Source organism: Motacilla alba, chromosome 2 (assembly GCF_015832195.1).
Source record: "Motacilla alba alba isolate MOTALB_02 chromosome 2, Motacilla_alba_V1.0_pri, whole genome shotgun sequence".
Classification (NCBI taxonomy): domain Eukaryota; kingdom Metazoa; phylum Chordata; class Aves; order Passeriformes; family Motacillidae; genus Motacilla; species Motacilla alba.
Window position 1 is genome coordinate 27357771 of NC_052017.1, and position 21310 is coordinate 27379080.

The 21310-nt window shown below is 39.8% G+C and overlaps 1 protein-coding gene across 1 annotated transcript in view; it reads left to right on the forward strand.

The window, feature by feature from the left end:
* Window positions 1-21310, forward strand: part of SCIN (scinderin) — a 48957-nt gene that overhangs the window by 24862 nt on the left and 2785 nt on the right. Inside the window, exons 5-14 of the mRNA XM_038127820.1 lie at window positions 8914-9006; window positions 10726-10858; window positions 12530-12618; window positions 12819-13034; window positions 14123-14244; window positions 14426-14516; window positions 16886-17056; window positions 17539-17716; window positions 18192-18313; window positions 19983-20060. Of these exons, the coding sequence (XP_037983748.1) occupies window positions 8914-9006; window positions 10726-10858; window positions 12530-12618; window positions 12819-13034; window positions 14123-14244; window positions 14426-14516; window positions 16886-17056; window positions 17539-17716; window positions 18192-18313; window positions 19983-20060 (1293 nt within the window). The remainder of the gene's footprint in view (window positions 1-8913; window positions 9007-10725; window positions 10859-12529; window positions 12619-12818; window positions 13035-14122; window positions 14245-14425; window positions 14517-16885; window positions 17057-17538; window positions 17717-18191; window positions 18314-19982; window positions 20061-21310) is intronic.

Consider the following 21310-nt stretch of genomic DNA (forward strand, 5'->3'; position numbering starts at 1 on the left):
TTGGCCAGAGAATGGTAGAGGCTGGTAAGGAGGAATCTTCCTAAATGTTGGGAGCTGCCCATAATATTCTTAAAGCTGCAGTTTTCGGTCTTGGCTGCCTAAAGGCAGCAGGTACTTTAATGACAGGGAACTGAATAGGAGCTGCAGGTGGCAAACACATCTGTAAGCCAGGCTTCTAATTGAGTCTCTAAATACAGATTTCAATGCCTGCATTAGAAATTTAATTTCAGAAAAGAGAATGTTCAGGTGTATCATACTGCATGGCATGAGCTAAGTTCTTTATGAACAGCTCTACTAGCAGGTGGTTGAAAGCCTAATTTCTTATGCTAGGGAAGTTGCTTCTAAATAGGTATTCTAGGGAATTTCTAAGATCCTAATGATTTTCTGGAAGTGCTTGTGATCAAATTATAACGTGTCTCGTTTGCATTCTTGTGGGTGAGAAAACCGCTCGTCTTTGTGTTTCCTTCTTTAGCAGCTGTAGCTCGCAGGGCTACCACATGAATCAATTATAAACTTACAATTACATGTTAGAATATGAATAGAGTTTGTAATGGCTTTTTTCCTTTCTGTGCTATACTATCAAGAAATCTCTTGGTGAAAAAGTACTATAATTTTCACTTACTAAATTAGCATAATTAAGAGAAGGCCAAAGACAAGAGATGTTAGCACTTATCTCCACGTTGGATTGTTAGCTCTTATTTCAAGGTACTTCCTTGCAGCAGGGGAATTTCATGGAGAAGACCTAAAAGAGTAGATTTTCTTTGCTGTACAAAAAGCTCTGAGATAGTTTATTCCTCGAATCTTGCATCTCCCTACAGAAATGCACCTTGAAGAGATTTTTGTCCTTTTTTTTTCCTGCAGGTTTGTCTTCTCCCAGCCTCTTGCAGAGCAACTGGGGTCTGTGTGCAAGGTTGCTTTTGAATTTTGCTTAGTGAATGTTCTGTAGTGCAGGAAGAGCTCAGGGAGGAAAAACTTTGCAGATTATTTTGTTGGGTTTTTTTAAAAGAATTCCACATGTGCACAGATTGCTGTTCCCTGTCCAGGCCATGTAAAACTGGAATAAGAGTCCTCTCATGTTTGGGCCTGAGTGAAGCACAGCTGTATGGAAGAAAGCATCCCATGTGTTGGGGGATCAGTTCAGTATTTTCACACCCCACTGTGTGATGCTGAAGAAATCTGTAAATATAATTATTGCAGGTACTTCAGAGCAGGCTGTTTGGGGTCAGGTTTTCTGCTTACACAACTGCTTATGGCTTTAATACTGTCTGGCTTTACCTTTAAAAATAAAAGGTAGGTAAATTAAGATTTAAATACTGGAGTAATGAGTGCTGCAGCTTCTAACTCTGAAGAACTGTAAATCATAGCTGAACATTTTGTCTCCTTTATGCAGAATTTTAGGACATGTAGGAACTTGAAGACATAAATCAGTTAGTGATGGGCACCTAAACTAGCAGGAGAAAATTTTCAAAGAGCTAAGCAGGATATATCTCCTAGACAACCAGGTGAAAGGAACATTCTTGCTCTCTCTGTGCTAATAAATATTTAATTTATTTCAAGCATCAGCAGGAGTCATTAGAGAATATTGTCAAAACTCTCTGAATTGCTTTCTCAAACGTTAGAGTCCAGTCTGTGCTCTGTCTTGAACCAAAGAGTTTGGTGTCATACCAGGGAGGATCCCCTGGCATATCTGCTCTATTTGCTGTATGGGACTGGAAATGCTGAGCTTGTGAATACAGTCAGCATTGCTCTCCAAAAATATTCCAATGCCCTGAGTAGCTTTTTCCACCTTCCCCTCTCATGGTCTAAGTGCTGAAACACCTTGCTGCAGCTCCTCTGGTTACCCTGCTGCTGCTGTGTGTCACCACAGCTGCCTGCTGCTCTTCCAGCTGCTGTGCATCCCCTGGGAACGCTTATTTCCTAGCCTGCCAATCCGTGGGCTGCTGCCTCCAGCTCAAGCTTCATGGAGTGTTTGCCACACTCCTCTTTTCACTCCCATATGGGTATGGTCCAGCCATAGCCTTGGGACCAGCTGCAAAACTGGAGGCACTTAAGGACTGAAAAGCTGAGAGTGTTGTGGATTTTGTCAGATAAATATTCTTTATGGCTGAGGCTCCCTCTTGGCATTAGTTACTGATTTATTTCATTATTATCCAGCACATAAGCATGCACTGTCACGTAGTACAGCAGATATTTTATCCACAAGGCCTTCAAACGGAGATCTGCAAAGCTGCAAAGGCTTCAGTGTGTGTCTCAATTTATGAGGTAAATAAAGCAGAAAAAATAGGCAACTCAAGTACACATGCGAGTGTCTGCAGGCTTTGGGTCCCATATTTAATACTACTTCTGGTATCAGAGGATGATGTTAACAAAGGAGTGAGATTAAAAATTTAGGTAGAAAGAATTAGTATAAATGCAAAAAGATGTGGAGGTGATTGACTAGTTCATTTTTAATTATGCTGCAGGTAGGCAGGTGCTGAACAGCTCAATTTCCTGTGTTCCTTCAGCAGCAGTAACAATTAGAAAAAGACTGCTGCATTTCATAGTTACTGCCTTTCACCCTGCTGGTTTCTTTGGCATGGGATCACTGTTCAGCTTGCAGGCATCCTAAAAGCCAGATATTTGAAGATAATGCAGGTTGGGGATTTCCTCATTTCATGCACACCCAGTCTTCAAGTAAATAACTAGCTTAGATACTGCCAGCTGTGCAGTCCCAGCAGGCAGAATGCAGCCTGTTTTACCTCACAACCAAACTATCAAAAAAAAAATCAAATTTATACTCTCAAGACGGTTGTAGATACCTTTTTGTGAACATGTTATCCATAGCCAGTTTCACAGAACAGACAAATAATGTTAGAATATTGTTACCATGTGAGTAAAGGCTTTATATTCAAATTATCCCAGACAGATACGCAAAGCTGCAAATATTTTATTAAAAGTTGCCAAAGCCTAATGCCCTATTTTTAGGCAGTTAAGCACAGAGCTTTGAAAAAAATTATGATGTGCATTTGAAATTCCTGAGACAACAAAAACTGGCTAAAAATGTAGGCCATAATTTATGCATCAAAAGTGCCATAAGCAGCTGATGTGTTTTGCTGTTTTATAGCAATCTGAAGTCCCACAGAACAGATTTAGACCTTAATGCCAGAAAGTCCTTTTGATAAATTACATGGTAAACACCCAGAAGCTAACAGCATGCCAGAAAGTGACCTTATCACTCTCTTCAACTTCCTGAAGGCTGGCTGTGGTGAGCTGGGGGTCGGTCTCTTTCTCCGGGCAACAACAGACAGAACAAGAGGACACAGTCTCAAGCTGCGCCAAGGGAGATACAGGCTAGAATTAAGGAGGAAGTTTTTCACAGAAAGAGTGGTCAGATACTGGAATCATCTGCCCAGGGAGGTGGTGGAGTCACCATCCCTGGATGTGTTTAAAAAAAGACTGGATGTGGCACTTGGTGCCATGATCTAGTTGAAGTGTTAGAACATGGGTTGGACTCGATGATCTTAATTTCTAGGTTGGAAGAGACCTTTCTATGATTCTGTAACTGTTTGTTAACATAAACCATCCTTTTGCCCACTTCTCAGTGCATTATGGCTGTTTTCATCTTGTTTTCAATCTGTGTTCAGGGGGTGGGAGATTGCCTGCTCAAGGTGAGGATGTAATGAGATCTGTTGCTGGAATTGCTAGTGAGAGGCCATTTCAGGCAGAATCCCTGTAAGCAGTTCCATGAAGGGATAAATTTTTCCTGTTGGGAGTGTAATTTTTTGTAAGACCATGAATATTTGTTCAAATTGATGAGAAGAGTTCTAGGTTACAATAACCAGTCAAATAAGCCTACTTGGTTATTCCTTATCTGACAAATGTCAAAAGTCATTTTTGTCTGGTCCAGAATATCCTCAGCAGTGGTTGTGCTGTCAGAGGAACCAGTAACCCCAAGCAAGTAGAAGTTAATCCCAAACAATTAGAAGTTAAATTGTTGCTATTTACTTTAACAGAGAAGCCCTAAAGCCACCTTTGCCTGGTGATCCTCTGTGCTGGTACCCAGGGTCAGCCAGGTGGTTACCAGCCTGCATCATATTCATCCCTTCCTTTCTCTGATGGATTTTTTTTCCTGCTCAAGTATATATTTGAGAGAATACTTATTTCAGAGAGATGTTTCTTTTAATATTCTTCTCTGCTTTGAAGGTTAATAAAAATCTAAACCTTTATCTGAGTTCATACTGTGTCTGCTGTTCAGACCTGGTGTCCTGCACAGTGGCTTTATTCTCTGTCACAACCTGCATGTGTGTCTTGAATTTGTGGAGCAGGATATACTTGCTTGTGTCAAAGCATACAGAAAAGTAAATGTTGAGCTACTACTCTGACTCTTTTCCAAAAGTATTAAGTAATAAAATGTCATTTAGGCAGCTTTAAGCCATATCAATTTCTTGCTTTTCTTTCTACTGCTCTTACCATATAAAGGTGGGAGTTTGAGTGGTTTTGAGATCTGGTCTTCAGGATCACATCCGCAACAAACAGTTCAGTTTCAGACCCAGAAACCTAACCCAAAGTGTGCATGTGAAAAAGAAAATCAAACACAATGCTAGTGTACGCAAGTTAAACTGTATAAAACTGGTTTTCTTTCTTAATTGACCTTCACTTGACATGCTGTTCAGGTATTGTTTTCCTAGGTGGATTTTCAGCCTCACTGAACTCCTTAAACTTCTTGCTCCCATTAAATCAATATCAACTATTTTATGATGCAGAGCTGGCTTCTCCAGTTATGAAGAAAATACTTGCCAAATTTCTTTTAATTACTTTATTTTAAATTATTTACTTTGTCACAATCCTTCAGATAAAAAAAGAACAGAAGAAACACAGAAAGTTTTTAAAGGGTGGAGTTTCACTTCCAAGTAGAAGCATTGGCTCAGTATTTTGCACTTATCTGAGGGGGTGCAGATATTTACAGAGAAGAGCTTGTGCACATGCAAATATGAAACAGGTTTTGCAGGCAGGATAAGCTGCATAGCATTTACCACAAGTGAACTTGGGCAATTGTAGAGGAACTGATGTTCTGTTGGTTTACATAATGGTAATCTTGTACTAACCGGAGAGTGTCAACACAGAAGTCTAACAGAACTTAAAAACCCCAATATTTTAAGATTAATGCAGACTGACTTCCTGTTATATGCCTTCAGACAAGATCTAAAGGTATGGAGTTAATGAATACTTCTGCTAAAACAATGCTAAGCCCGAATAATGAAGAAGGTAGGGCATGGATATGCTTTCAGGGCTTCTGATTACTCTTTATATTGTTGTTACTGATAGTATGATAAACATAATAATAATGATGATGATTTAAAAAGCGGTTTCAAGGCCTGTGTGTGCAACTGTGCATTTATGAGATGTAAGGTGGGAAGTTTGCCAGGATGGTTGGACATCTGGGGAGCAGTATGGCTAGGTTGTCTTGTGTATCCAAGAGAGCATTGCTATTTCCAGGTGTGTAGGGTGGATTTTTGGATCTGAGTTCTTGGCATGTTTGTGAGTCAGGGTCTCACACTTCAGAGCACGCAGGAGAGCCAGCCTGGGGCTCTCAGCACACTGGGCCATACGGTGTCGAGACCCAGAGGAGCAGCCTGGCTGTGCAGAAAGGATTATATGAGCACAGTCCTGTGTAAATCACTACCATGGGATTTGTGTGAAACTAAGAGTGTATGTATATAAGTATCAGAAGATTCAAATGGCCTGTTGATATAAATCATTTTATTGGGGTACCTTGCTGCAAAGCTTTGGGAGCCTGTGACTGCAGTCTCAGCTGGAGTGATTTGTTTTCTTCTTGATCCATCACATGAGACCTATCTGTAAAAAGGGAGGTGCCCCAGAGAGCTACAACTCAGCCAGCAGGTGCTTATGTAATGACACAACCCAATTTCAGCATAGCAGTTAGCTGTTGTTTAAATACTGTTGTAATCTTACTGATAAAACTACTAATTTTCATAACATGCAGACATATACATGTGGAGCCATAGCATGGGAGTCTGCCTTAGGAGAAGTAAAGACAACTTCTCTGGAAGGCATTTCTTTGGAAAAGAACTTGGCATTATTTCAGCATTTTTTCATGCTTTGTGTTTAAGTATGGAATTTTTCCTTCCATGATGTGTCTCATCCTCCAGCCTATAAGGCAAACTGGCAACAAATGCATGTTGGAAGCTGCATAAACTGTTCCTAGCAATACAGATGTGTACTGACTGTATATATTTCATACAATATCACTTCATATAGTGAGTATATATCTATATGTATGTATGCTACATGTCTTCACAGTTGGTGCCTTCACAGGCCTTAGGTCATTTAACCTTGTGTCATCATCTGGTTTTGATACCAACACGTGCAGGCACCACTAGTGATTCAGCTCAAGGCATTTTCTGACAGCTGTGTTGGCTGCACAGCCCTCCTCACAAGTCCTGGCTTTTCTTACCTGGTGGGAGGAGAAGCACGTCGTGTCCTTCTTAACACTGATCACCACAATGCCAGGATCTACAAGCAACTGTGACTTAAAATGCAGGAGAAGGGGACACTCTCAAGGTCCTTCTCCATTTGTTTTTGGGCTCTTCTGAGAAAAAGAATTCTATAAATTAATAATTTGTATTTTCTTTTTGCCTGTGCTGAAGCACAGGGAAGCACAGAGCTTCTCTGCCTAGCACAGAGCAGCTAGGCAGAGAAGCTCTTTTTGGCCAGCTGTGTAATGAATTGTGGAGAGATTTCCCTGGAACCAGAATGTCTCCTATCTATAACTGCACCTGCACAAAGGGGGTTCTAACCCCTCTCCCTGTGTTAGTATGAATTGAGATTTCCTAAGACCAGCTTTGTGAGTTTGACAATAATTCTCTGTCTACTTCAGAAGAACATTTCTGCATGTGGTTTTAAGACAGCAATAGGTCAGGCCAGCAATCTAACCTGTGCTGGGCCCAAATTTAAAACCCAATTTTTAAATTATAGGGGCTGCTTACTTTAATTGCTGCCAGAATGCGGAATGCAGCACCCAGACCTTGCTGTAAGTAGAGAGGCTGCTTCTGTCAAGATGCTTTCACAAACACCAACAGACACTATTTGCTTTGAAATATTTAGAATGACACTTGCACAGTCAAAAGAAAAAAAGGGGTTTTGTATCAACATGCATGACTTACAAAGATGCTGCAAAATAATTGTGGTGCTAGAGATATTCTATAGGCACAGCAGGGGAAAACACTGACTTTAACTGTGTCAGAAGCTAACATTTTTGTGGGTTTTTTGGGGTCTTTTCTTTGTTTGTTTTGGAGGTCTTTTGGTTTTTTGGGGTTTTGGGTGTTTTTTTTTTTTCTTTTACTGTAAATGCCTAATGAAGCAGAGCACTAGTGAGTACAAACTTCTGAGAGTTTTATTAACAATAATCTTTTAGCCTCTTATTGGTTACTGAAAGTCAGATATTACAGAACCCTCAAACTTGTTCAGTGTCTGTTCGGGTAAAGATGTATGCCTGTTATTTGACAGTTTTGTGACCCTGGCATTACAAGGACGGGTAGGAAGGGAAACATTTTTAGAAACCTGGTGCAAATAAACTGCATATGCCCACTGTAGCTGTTCACCAGGTGGCAGTCTTGTTGTGGACATGGAGGCCAACTTGGCCTATAGAGTAGTAAATCTGCAGCCATGTAGTTAAGCTCAGGAAATGCTGACTAATGGCTACTGAAGGGCTCTGGGCAGCATCTTTCTTAAACAGGACATTGCTTTCTTGTCTTCAATGAGTCACAGATAAATTTTTCTAGCTTAAACTGCAACAATCACACTTGAAAAGGCTAGTTTCATTTTATTTTACTATTTTACTGACTTTACCAGGTAAGAAAACTCCACAGATGGCAGATTTATATTAAATATTTATTCTGTATTGTTTTTCTTTGCAAATTGTTTGCAGCTGTATACTTTGTTGGGCTTCCCTGTTATCAAATATTTACAAGGCTTTTTCCTGTGACTTCACATTATATTGCACGAGTTCACAGGAAGGCTGGTACTGCCCTTGTACTTTATGTTAATATTTAGTCTCTCAGACATATCAATTACTACCTTCACTCTGGGACATAACTTCATAGGAATCCATAAAATTCTGTATGTAACCTTTGGATCCGTCCACATCCATGAGTCATTAGGGAAAGATCATCAAGAAAGGGTAGCTAGGACTTAATAATGACTACCTGACCTAACATATTCTTGATGAACCTCTGTAAATTTCTTTTAGTGATAGTAGTTATAATGTTGCCCATGGTGTAAAACTACTACAGTAGTTAAAATTGATATTCTAGTGGTAGAGCAAGAAAATGTTTTTCTCACACCATAAATTATTTTTTCAAGAGCCTAGCTGAATTTTCCCCTTAAAATGGGATTAAGAATCTGTAACTTTTTAAGATTAATGAACTCATCATATGGTATTTTTTATTGAATTGCATTACTATTACATATTTAATTGAATTACTTTATAATTTCAGTTAATATATTTCATTCTGTCAGTTTTAATTTTTGTATTGTTAAACATTTTAAGAGTAATGTCATTCCAAAGATGTACTTGACAACAGTTCAGAAGTTAGTGGGAAGAAAAAATGAAGACAGGTAAACACACACATAGAATAGGATCACATACACCTTTCTGTGTGTATTTTGTAGTGTATAGACAACCAGCAAATTGACATGAGGAAAAGACATCATGTAGGTATAAAGTTACTGGAGATCTGACAGTCTTTCAAAATTATCTGTATATTTGTGTCACTTATGAGTTTGGTTTTAGATTGTCTTATATATAAAGATGATTCCAATTATTTGATTACTGCAACAATACATTAGTGTACAGATATTTATGCTCCAGCCCCTACTCTCTCTCTGCATTGAATTTGTTATTCTTTTATACAGGTTTTAGGGAACAAGCCAGAGCTTCCTGAGTGTGATGATGATGAGGATGAGCTGGCTGATATCACAAACAGGAGAAGTGCTAAACTGTATATGGTAAGTTATTTATTTATTTATTTATAATTAGGTATGCTCAACAGTAGTCATGCTTTTATTCATTCCTTCCTCATAAATGGAGTTCTGGCTTCATTTACAGAACTGCTCTTATTTTAGTTTATTTGCAGTCAATGGATAGTCCAGGTAATTTGAGGGGAAAAAATGGATTACATTTCTGTACACTCAGGAAACAAGTTAAGCATGGCTTATGAACCACTCAGTGCAGGTCAAAGAAGAATTAACTGCTCATCCTGTCTTCTTAATTTTAACAGGGAGACTTTTAGTAGTCATATATGACTTAGTTATTCTTAGCAAAGTTTAAAAGATGGACTATTCTTAGCAGAGTTTGAAAGTTTAATTATTTTTTTATGTATCTATAACCTTATTCTTTTCCCCATCGTCACTTAACAAGGAGGATTTGGCTAACAAATGGCACACTCTGACAGCATGGAGTGCTACTGGATCCCCATGTGTGTGACCCTGTAGGTGCCATCTACAGTAACTTTGGAGCTGCTGTGAAGTGTGAGAGGTGACGAGTCACTGCCTCTGCAGCTCGTGCACCACACAGACCACAGGACAGAGCCACCTCTCTCCCAGCCTCTTACATGATTTTTCCACTGCCCATATTGCTGTATGTGGGGTTTACAAGAAACCTGTATGAGGTGATCATTGCTGCAAAGCCACTTGGAGTCGTACTTGTCTATTTGTTGGGTTTAGTTCACACTAATCATTCCTTTCATGCCAAAAGTCTGGTGTGTATTTCTCATCATAGCAGGGGTTTAAGGGAACAAAAATGGAGAACAAAAGAAGAAGGCCTGCATGCATATGATCAGGAGCATTGAAGTAAAACAAAACTAGAGAAGGGAAAGTGAATTTTTGAATCCTAAAAACTCTCTGAAATTTCTGTGGATATCTGATAAATTAGTGGAAGTACATAGGTCCTGCTAACTAGAGTTCTGTTAGCTGGATTTAAATGTGTTGCATTATAACAGTGAGTGTCAAAGGCAGGAGGCAGGTCTATGGTGAGCCCTCAAACCAGGTAAAATGATGGATTTTTACTTGTTGTGTGCAGTGGTAATTTCCTATTTGTACTTCCATAATATGAAATGCAAGATACAATGATGTGTTTAAAATTATTATTTAATTATGAAAGGAAATAAAGACTGATAGAAAAGTAATTACAATAGTAATAATCTATTTTCACTAGTAATAACTGGTCTTTTCAGCTATACAGGAGTGATTTTTAAAAGGTTTTAAAGGTCTTCATGAACTTACAGTGGTGGTAGAGGTTACAAAGCAGATTCTGGAGCAGGTTGTACATTAGAGTTTCCAATTAAAGAACAGTGGGTTATAAATGTAGGCAGTTCAGCTGTTAGTGTCAGTGTAGGACTGTTTTGTTATGGCTCCAGATGCTGTTGTTCAGCGTGTGCATGTACCTTTGGCTTCAGCATGAGTTGCTTGGCAGCAGGGACTATACCAGTGGACGAGAAACGGATTTATTTTAAGAAGCTGCAAGGCAAGGATCCAACAAACCCCCTAAAATTAACACTACACCTCCCTCTATTGGATGTAAAATGAACTGAAACAAAAAATAATAATCAGTCTACTTTACCAGTTATATAGGAATGGCAACTGATTTTTATACTAATTTCAGAAGCAGAAATTCATTTGTCTATAAAAGCCAGAGTTGATCTAAATTTGAAATTACTGTTTTCTTAGGTGTCAGACGCAAGTGGATCTATGAAGGTGTCCTTGGTAGCAGAGGAAAACCCCTTCTCCATGGCTATGCTTTTGTCAGAGGAGTGCTTCATTTTGGACAATGGTGCTGCCAGGAAGATCTTTGTGTGGAAAGGTAAGAGGTCACTTGTACTGCACATGCAGAAGCTATGCAGAGATCCCTAAGGAGTTGACACAACACCCTTGGGACACTAGCAAGAATTTAATACTGGCTGGACACTGTACCCTGCACACAGCTCTTCCCTGGTACAGGCTGTGGACAAGGATTACTCCTCATGTAAGGACCTCGAGACTAAGTCTTGTCTAAGGACCCTATTTTTGAGATATCTGTAAGCTTGGGTGATGAAGTGCTTATCTAAATGGCAAGTACAAAGCAAACATAAATAATTCTATGAGTTCTGTATACTGTCATCAAATCCCTGTCTTCTGGGACAAAATATGGACACTGAACATTCCATTTGGGTAGGTATCTCCACAGAGGTGTGAAATTGAAAGGTGTGTGTCCAGGGCATAAACTAGAAGCATAAGCTTGCAAATACTTTGATATCTCTTATTTCTTGCAAATATTTCTCTGAGGTATCATCAGTTGGCAATTGCTTTGTCTGAATGTTTCCCTGGAGAAGAATACTACTACTGTGGAATTAGGTCTTGACACCTTGTAGCTGGATTGCTGTAGTGCTGCCCTTAAATCCAGTGCTGAGTATCTCCTTTCTTTTTTTTTTTTTTTTTTGGTCTGAGGCAACTTATTAATTATTCTTTGGCATCTTTATTTTGTTTTACCATGTGCAACACTAAATAATTACTTGATGCATTTGTCAAGTCTCTCAAGTCAGTCCAGGAGGCATTGTAAGCATTTTGTTTGAAAACATTTGGGAGCATTGTGCTCAGATGGCCTGTGTCTGTCTGTCCGTCCCCCTGATTCCCAATTGTCATTCTATGTAACAGCTCCTAGAAGAACCAAGCCAACAGGGTCAGCCACGAAATGAATGAAATATGATTTAGGTATCCTCACTTTGCTGCTGCTGGTAAAAATAACGTGTGGAAAACCCCCATTAGACTGTGAGTCTCACCCTTGCACGGGAGATTGCAGCTATCATCTCTGCAGGAAGCCTTCAGGCCGCTAAGCTGAGAAGTGTGAATTACATCGGTAATGGTCTCATTCAAAATAGGATACATATGAATACCTTATAGAACACCTGATTAGATTAGACTGTGAGGTCTTTGGAATGCAGTCTCTGCAGCCTGCTGGGACTTAGACCCTGTAGACAGTGTCAATCCCACAGAGACTTCATTCAGACACTGAGCAAAGCTGAACAAGGAGCAGTGGATCGGGAAATGGGTTAATTGCAAAGCCCAGCCAGACAAAACACGAGTTCCTTTTACTCTTTTGTACTCCTTGAAGAAGTGGAGGCAATTCAGCTTTATTGACCATATTGCAGCCCAGCAAAGGAGGTCAGAGAAAAGACCCAGGGTACCTTGAGCCAAGCAGGTATTATTAACCAGTTTTTATTTTTGTAGAAACACTAAGTAAAACAAAATGTCCCCCTTTTTCTCTCTTTCTAGTTTTTGCCTTTAAATTAACTGTTTTCAAAGCTACCAAAGTACTGTTTTGGCCATTCAACTTCAGGAGAATCTTCTTGCTCATGGTATGTCCAGCATTTGTGTTCATCCAAGACTGAGGGAAGAGCAATGTCAAAGAGAACCTGGCTGGAGGACTACTTGTTTTTGAAGGTTCTGTGAGCTTATTGCCCTTTCCCATGTACTGTTATCCTTCTGTTTTAATCAGGCAAAAATGCTAACCCTCAAGAGAGAAGAGCTGCCATGAAGAATGCTGAACAATTCATACAGCAGATGAATTATCCTGCCAACACACAGGTGCGATCTATTTATGGAGGTGATACCAGGAGAGATTGAGCTCTGTTAAAGACATTGTTTTTAAGTCAGCAGAAAAAAATATTTTTAAGGGCTTATAAAACATAAAGGCAATATTTCACATATAATCTAGAAAAGTTTCTGTTTGGGTAACTGTGTCAGTTCTGTTTTCCTCCTGTTTCACGTGTCTTCCTTCATTTCAGATTCAAGTCCTTCCCGAAGGAGGGGAAACGCCAATGTTCAAACAGTTTTTCAAAGACTGGAAGGATAAAGATCAAAGCGATGGCTTTGGCAAAGTCTATGTCACAGAGAGAGTGGCTAAAATTGAGCAGGTTGAATTTGATGCTACCAAATTGCATGAGTCTCCACAAATGGCTGCCCAGCATAACATGATAGATGATGGTTCAGGGAAAGTAGAGGTAATTTTCATGTTGTAATAAATCTAATCTTATCTAAGTAATGTATTCTGCTACTTGTAATGGGCTAAATTGCTACTCTGTGTTTTAATTTTTATACTGTATTTAGATTAGCACTATATTAGTGGAAGTATTCTAGCATCACAAAAGGTTCTTTGAAGTGGAAAGTGAATATCAACTGTATGCTGGGTTGTGTTCTTTTGGTGCTTATGAAAGTCAGCAAGAGAAATCAAACCAGAAATATTACCCCTTTACACAATACCTTGTAAATATTTACTTTAAATAGATTCTTAGTCTAAAGGAAAAACTTCAAGCTCATATCAGCTTGAAATCTGGAATGGGAAGACTTGCACTTGGAATCAGAAATCCATTCTATGTCTCTAGGTATCCAGTCTGGTTTCTAGAGGAACCTTCTTTGTCCCTAGTGTGTCTCTCAGGTACAGAGAGAAAAAGATGACTATACAGTCTTTCTAGACCTTTCTATATCTCACTTCAGGACTATCTTTGGACTTCACAGGGCTGCCATGGCATTGTATCAACATGGTATGTTGAATGCAAATTGCATGTCGGGCTTCTGGAAGAAAAAGAAGGGATGAATATCTACAGTCTCATCAGTGTATTTTCTAGGTTTCTAGAAAACACGCTTGGGATGGTCCATAGGCCTGAGCAGCCAGTTCTTAGCTGAACTGGGCTGTAGTGAATGAAATAGGAAGAAATCTGCCTAACACCACATTACCTGAGTGCAGTGTGCCTCTCCAAAATGATATGCTAGTTTTATGATAGATCATAATGTTGTGCCATGTCATATTGTCACCATAAGGTGTTAAGAAAGTTCAGCATAGCATTGTGAAGTGATCACGTGTGAACAAAGCATCAGGACAAAGAGAAGTGTATTTCAGCCCCTTGTTGATGGTTGTCATTAATTCAGTGGGCACAGGGTGTATTTATCTACTTCATGAAGAATCCTCCCTGTTTCTGTTCAATAACACTTGAGAACAGAAAGGACACTCAAGGGATAAGATAGTTAAGTACTTCGTGAAGAGTCTCTGGATGAAGTTCAGCAATCTCCAGTGATTTCCCTGTTCCCCCAGATCTGGCGTGTGGAAAGCAGTGGCCGAGTTCCTGTGGGACCTGAGACATACGGACAGTTCTATGGGGGCGACTGTTACATTATCCTCTACACTTACCCTAGAGGGAAGATCATCTACACATGGTATGTTTGGTTGCCTTTGCACAGACCTGCAGTGTGTGGATATTATTTTAGGTTGACTTTGTCCTTTTGAGTAGAACACATGTAAATGTAAGATCATTCGCTGCGAGTTTGTCATACAGCACAAGTTCTGGGTTACTTTGGAGCTAAATTTAACCATTGTCTTTCTCCTTGTCTTCCTCAGGCAAGGAGCCCGTGCTACAAAAGATGAACTGACTGCTTCTGCATTTCTGACTGTTCAGCTGGATCGGTCATTAAATGATCAGGCTGTGCAGGTTAGTCTCTTTGGGATAAAATCCAGCAGAGCATGTGATACATGCAAATTTTGATGAGAATTGGAAGGAGGAGCTAGCATTTAAAGACTGGAAATGTCAGTTGCTTAGGTCTGTATCAAGCCAAGCACCATGGGATCCTGTTGAAGTTGCCAGAGATTGCCCATTTGAATTGTCCTTTCTGTACGCAGTTGTCCAAAAGATCACAGATATGCCAGAACCTAAAACTGCCTTTTGTTTCCTTCGATTTCCACTGTTTTAAAATTAGGTTTCAGTCCTGCTAAGACTTAAAGACCCTGTGCATAGCCAGTGGAGATTGAATGATAAGACTGTCCCAGGGCAGCTCCAAACAGAGTGTGACAGGTCAAGAGCCGTGTGGGAGCTCCCTTGTCTCCTTGTGATTGTGGAGGAAATTGTGATATTTAGCTCAGACAAGACACCTGATTTTTAGAGGGCCAAAAATGGGAGAACTGAAAGCCACATGAAAGACAGAAGATGAAAGCCTGCTGGAATTGTGCAACAGGGTCTGGCTATCCTTTGCCTTGTTGAGAAACATAACTTGGGTTTTCCCATCCCATAGTGCTTGCAGCTCCATGAAAGCAGGATACACATCCTCACGTGCAGAAATGGGGTGTGCAAAGCAAGGCACAGGACACTGGCAACCAAAGGGTGTGAGTAGATAAGCTAGTCCTTAGCTTGAACTGGCTGTGTTCTCCTTATGTCACTGCTGAGAAGGGCCAAGTAGGTGAAGACCTGAGAGTGAGCTGTAAGATGACAAGGGACAAGCAGCGATTTTCTAGGCAGCAGGAGGTAATTCTGTGATCCCCATTTCTTAATTACAAAAGCAAAAGGCTTCCCCCACCCACCAAGGTAGAGTTAATTCAGTTGGCAGCCCATACTTTTAGCCACTAATCTGTTATGATTTCTGATTGAAATTATACTAAGGAAGGATTAGAACACTTTTAGATAATTACTGCTTGGACCATGTCCAGCACAGTGTGGTCCTGCCTCATAACTAAGGCTAATGTTAATCTTAAAGTAATAACAATATTACTACCATTGTTAACAATATTACTGCTGCAATCATAAGGTGCTTTAAAAGTGTTTTTATTAAAGCAGAAGATCCATTTCACTGCAGTAGATGTGATACTTAAAAGTACTTCCAGCCTGCAATGAGTTTAGGAATAGAAATGTGTATATATATGCACATACGTATTTATGTGTGCATTTTTATGCAGACAGATAGAATACATTACCTGTGCCTAACATCTCTATCAGCATTATTTGAAAGCTTTAAATGTGCTATTTTGTGTGGTCACTAGATGGCATGACAGTACAAGTGACTGTTAAAACGTTGGGCTTGCAAGAATATGTTTCGCTGTGCTGTTTGGGTTATTTGGGGGGGTTTTTTTTGAGTTTATTTGGGTTACTGTTTTTTGGGAGTTTTTTGTGTTTTGAGGTTTTTGTTTTCCCATTTGTAAAATCCTGCTGCAATTTGTCCCTTACAAGTATATGTGTCCTAGGTTATCCTTACCAGACAACTGCAGCAGTCTATCTACCTGTGAAATAAGTAAAAGCACCTGCTTGTGCCCAGCTGCAGCTGCCCCTCTGGGCACCCCAGCTCTCAGCTGCCCCAGGCCTCACTGTGGGCTTCTCCACTTCTCCTCCTCTACATGTCTCATTCCCTCTTCTCCCTTTCTTTCTGGGAATGAAAGGCAGGGACTTGCAGCCCTCTACCTTGGCCAGTGGAACTGTTATAAAGGAAAATTAAATGGTTGCATACAAACAGCTTTTTTCATACATTAATTTAAAAATAGTCATTCTTCGTAGCTCAATGTGTTTGTTTTAGATGGCAGTAGCATCTTCTACATCTGTAATGGAAGTTCATTTTCATCATCCATGTTGTGCTCTGGAGGAGAAATTCATGCTACTTTTTTTCATCCTCTTGGCAGATAAAATACATATACAAATAATGAATAAAATGAACAACCATTCTTTTCTGCTTAAATACAGGGCACCTAAATTTCCAAGACAGTTTTTCAGGAGAATTAAGTCATTCTATAAAACACTATAAAATGACAGTTCTTTTGAAAATGAGTGATTTTTATAGCAGCCATTTTAATCAGCTAAATATTGTGTTGGAAGTTTGAATTTTGTCTTTGTGTCACCGTGATTGACAAAAAAAATCTCACAAATGCTCTAACTCTGTATGTCTGGAACTATATTTTTAGATCTTTTCAACTTGCCATTTCTCGTTTTTGCTAACGTACTTAGCGTTGTTGGCAAAGATCCCCATAGCTATTCGGCAAAGACCAAAAATAACCACTTGTGTCCTTTTGTTTCTTTTATTGCATTTCTTTACATATGTGCAGATCCGAGTCAGTCAAGGGAAAGAGCCTGCACATTTACTGAGCTTGTTCAAAAACAAACCACTTATAGTCTACAAGGATGGGACATCCAGGAAGGAAGGTCAGAAACCTGCTCCACCGACACGGCTCTTCCAAATCCGCAGGAACCTGGCATCCATTACTAGGATTGCAGAGGTAAGGTCACCTGCTAAGTAAAGCAGACATTCCCAGTGGGAAATGACAGAGCTGCCATGAGCTTCTCTGACTAATCTTGTTGGGCAGTCATATCTGGCAGGAACACAGAGCTCTAAATCCAACCCACTGCTCTATTTGATGAACCCTTCCAATAGACAAAAGAGAATAAGCTGTAGCTGGCTGGAATCAGTCTGCATCGTTCATGAATACACACAGTGAACAGTCAATTGACAAAGAATAGACAAGAAGTCAGCAACTGCTATGAGATGGTCTTTCCTACTGGAAACAGTCCTAAGTTTTGCCCTGCAAGTGAGCTCCCTGTCTTAAATCCTTCTCTAATTTGTATCAGTATAAAACTAGGGAAGAACTGAAGACCAAAAGCATAGCAGATTAACACATCTATACATTTTATATAAATATGCAAAATAGTAATTACATTATCTGAAGATTTGAAGAATAAAACAATTTCTTTTTTTATCTAGGTTGATGTTGATGCAGTGTCACTAAACTCTAATGATGTCTTTGTTCTGAAACTGCCAAACAACTCTGGCTACACGTGGATAGGAAAAGGAGCAAGTAAAGAAGAGGAACAAGGAGCTCAATACATTGCCAATGTTCTCAAATGCCAGACTGCTAAGATTAATGAAGGCCAGGAACCAGGTTCGTATGAGGCCACATGGCTGCTAATAGACAGCTGAGAATACACAGCACTGCATGGAGACAGTAGGTTTAGATTAGATCTTAGGAAAAAATTCTTTACTGTGAGGGTGGTGAGGCACTGGAACAGGTTGCTTAGAGAAGCGGTGAACGCCTCATCCCTGAAAGTGTTTAAGGAGGGTTTGGATGTAGCTCTGTGCATCCTGATGTGCTGAAAGGTGTCCTTGCCCATGGCAGGGGCATTGGATCTAGATGATTTTTAAGGTCCCTTCCAACTCAGGCCATTCTATAACTCTAGGATTCTTCCTGGGTTATGCAACTGATATTGGTATTTTGACAGACTGCAGGAAACACTGTAAGAAAAGTCATTAATCTTTGAGACAGCAAAGAGATTGTTTGGGGATTTCTGAAATACTAACAAGCTAAAATACCAAATGTTAAATCAGCTGGTGGATAAATTATATATTATCTATTTTAGAGGAATTCTGGAAAGCACTTGGAGGTAAAAAAATATACCAGACTTCATCACAACTCTTGACAAAGGCTGAAGATCATCCTCCTCGCTTGTACGGTTGTTCTAATAAGACAGGCAGATTTATTGTGAGTATATTATGGATTCTTTCTGCTGAATTATATACTTTCTGGTATATTTTGCCTTGGAAATCAGTGGTCATTAAATGAATTTGGGGATCTGGCTTAGTTAGCCTGGCTTGGCAAGAACTAGAGAGTGGACGTTTGATGCTTTAAGCTATCCAAATGCGATAGATGAACAGAATAATTATTACTGCAGAAATTTGCATCTAGAGCCTGCTCCAGCCTGGAAATAGAGGCTTGCAGATGCAAAATTTACCCAGTCAAAAGCAATTTAATTCTTGCAGAGCATCACCAGATTGCTATCAATTTGCTGAGGAAGAGCAGGTCAGTGCCTTGCCCCTTACGTGTTTGACACTGGTGGCGAGGAAAAGAAATGCTGCTTGCCGAAAATCCCTAGCTGTCTGAAATTTTCCATAGAGATTTAAGATGTGTAATTATGCCTTTAAGGTATTGGCCTGTGCTCAAGGAGGTAGGAAGACCTACTTCAGTGGCAGAAGTGCCCAGAGCTATGCACGGGGTATTAAGTCTGTGATTCAGGCTTAATTACTGTATTCTGGAGGGCAATGCTGTGTCACCAGTTGGCAAGGACACACTCATTTTTAGGTAGGGGACATAGCTGGCAGTCTCCTTAAGGCACAGCCCAGTCATTTGGAGAGGGATAAAACAAATAGGATGCTTTAATAAGGACTTCAAAATCTTACGAGAATAGGAAAATGTGTTCTTCTAACAAGCTTCTAAAATACTTCTGGGAAATACAGTAATAGGAACCAAACTCTTTGCAGTACTCTGCTGGGAGCTATGGATTTACTTTTTATTTTGAATTTCCTCCAAATTCTATGAAATCCCCTCTTTCCTGTAGCCTTTCTCTAATAACTGAATCACCACCATTAGAGGTCCCAGAAGAGGCAGGTGGGACCACTCTGACCTTCTGGCCACCGTACGCCAGGGTGGGGAAAAGGAATGTCTTTTTCACCATCTGGTTGTCGTCCCTTTAGCATTCCCACATGACCACACATAGCCAAACCCTTGACAATCCTTTAAAAGTAGGAGCCATTACCTCCATTATTATCTCTCCTTCTCATACAGGATAATATTAAACTGCTTTCTATCTTCCTGCATGTCCTTGGAAGAAGCAAGCAGTTTGCCTTTTCTTTGGGGACTAATCCTCAATGGCTTAGTCAACTGTAATGTCCCATTGTCAAGTGACTGGGAAGCTTGGTTGGGTGTGTATTTCATCTCTGAGCTCACCCACTGCAAACCAAAGCAGTTTCTTTTCCTAATTAATGAATGTAAGCTGCAGGAATGTATCAGCTTGGTTGGCTCAAGGTTCAAATTTCCCTGTCTCCTTCTTCTGGCAGACCTCAGTCCCAGCTTAACAATCGTCAACAATTATAATGTAGATCTTTGCCTCTCCTGAGGATATCTTCCCACTTCTGAAAATCCAAGAACTGATTTTATAGGACATGCCATTATGTGATTTGTTTTGTTTCAGAGAAACACCCTTAAAACATTCATCAAATCAGTTTAGGGTTTGATCCTTTAGGAGCTAAAAGAACTGTTCATCAGCCTCTGCTCTTAATGTTATAAAAATAAGTTAGGTCTTTGCAAAATTGTATGCCTTGATGAATCATTAAAAACAAAAAGAAACATCCTCAAAACATATTATCCTTTCTAGATTGAAGAGGTCCCAGGAGAATTCACTCAGGATGATTTGGCTGAAGATGATGTCATGTTGCTGGATGTTTGGGAGCAGGTGAGCTGTGTATCACTGCTTTTTGTGACAGCAAGGATAATTTATTCTTAATCACTTTGTTCATAAGATGGGAGGAACAATCATCTTGACGGAATGGAAGCTGGTTTTTTTTCTTTAAACTATATCAAAAGGAGCTATACTTTATGAGCTATATGATGAGCTAGTGTTCACACATGCCATTGAATTTCCAAACATGGGAGACCATGGAAGGCACTTCTTATTTAAACCAATGGAGGCTGCAAGAGTATAAGCCCCAGCAGTGTTCTGGAAAGTTTCTCAATAGTGTTCTTGACTTCATCACAAAAATTTATTAATTTTAAAAAAAGTTATTTCATTAAATGTCTTTAGAATCCACTAAATCCTTGTAGCAGGAGCCACCTACAAAAAGTCCTAGTAGAGAAAGAGACCAACACTAGATAGACCCTTACAAAAATTTCTTCATACTAGAAAATGAATGGAGGGTGACAGAAATAATCTCCATCATTGCCTAGTTCACTGAAAACTGAAAATGTGGAGAGCTTTTTGAATGACAGGAAAACTCACTGCAGATTTAGAGGACACATCTGTTTCTCACAGTATATTCTCTCTACCCTTCCTCTCCTCTTGGAGGGAAAGAGGAGAAGGCCCGTTCCCAATTTGTCTTCCTCAACCTAATCCTTAAGGAACAAAAGGCTGAGGTTTTTGGAAATAAGAAGGAATGTCCATGGTTCATGTGAAAAGGAGTGATGGGGGCTGGTGGGGAAGAGCTGGAAGGAAAGTAGTTGCAACATACCAACTCAGATAAGAAGTCTTGGGACATGCAGCTGATTTCCAAGCAAATCCTGGAGAGAAAAAAAAAAAAAAGGATGTGGGGGATTGTAGATCAAGGCTCTGGTTGCTGGGTTTTTCAATTAGCTATCTAGCAGTCACTCAGGGTAGCACATGTCACAGGGCACAAGTGTTTATGTGCATGCAGAGCTCAAACCAGAGACAGTATTACTACCTGCGCCCAAAGAGAAATTTCCTTGTAAAAGTGTAAAAGATACCTATGGAAAAGGTAATTAGAGATCCTTTCATCAGATTGAATAAAGGTCTGGCCTTCCAGTGTCATAGCGAGCAGTGAGATTTCAGAGGGCATAAATGCACTTTCTCACAAGGGAGAAAAAACATCAGTTGTGGTTTGTGAGAGTTCTGTATCTCTGCAGTCTTTTCATAGCATATATTCTTTGTCCTAGAGGAATCAACTATTTTGTACTTGACCAGCTGTACAC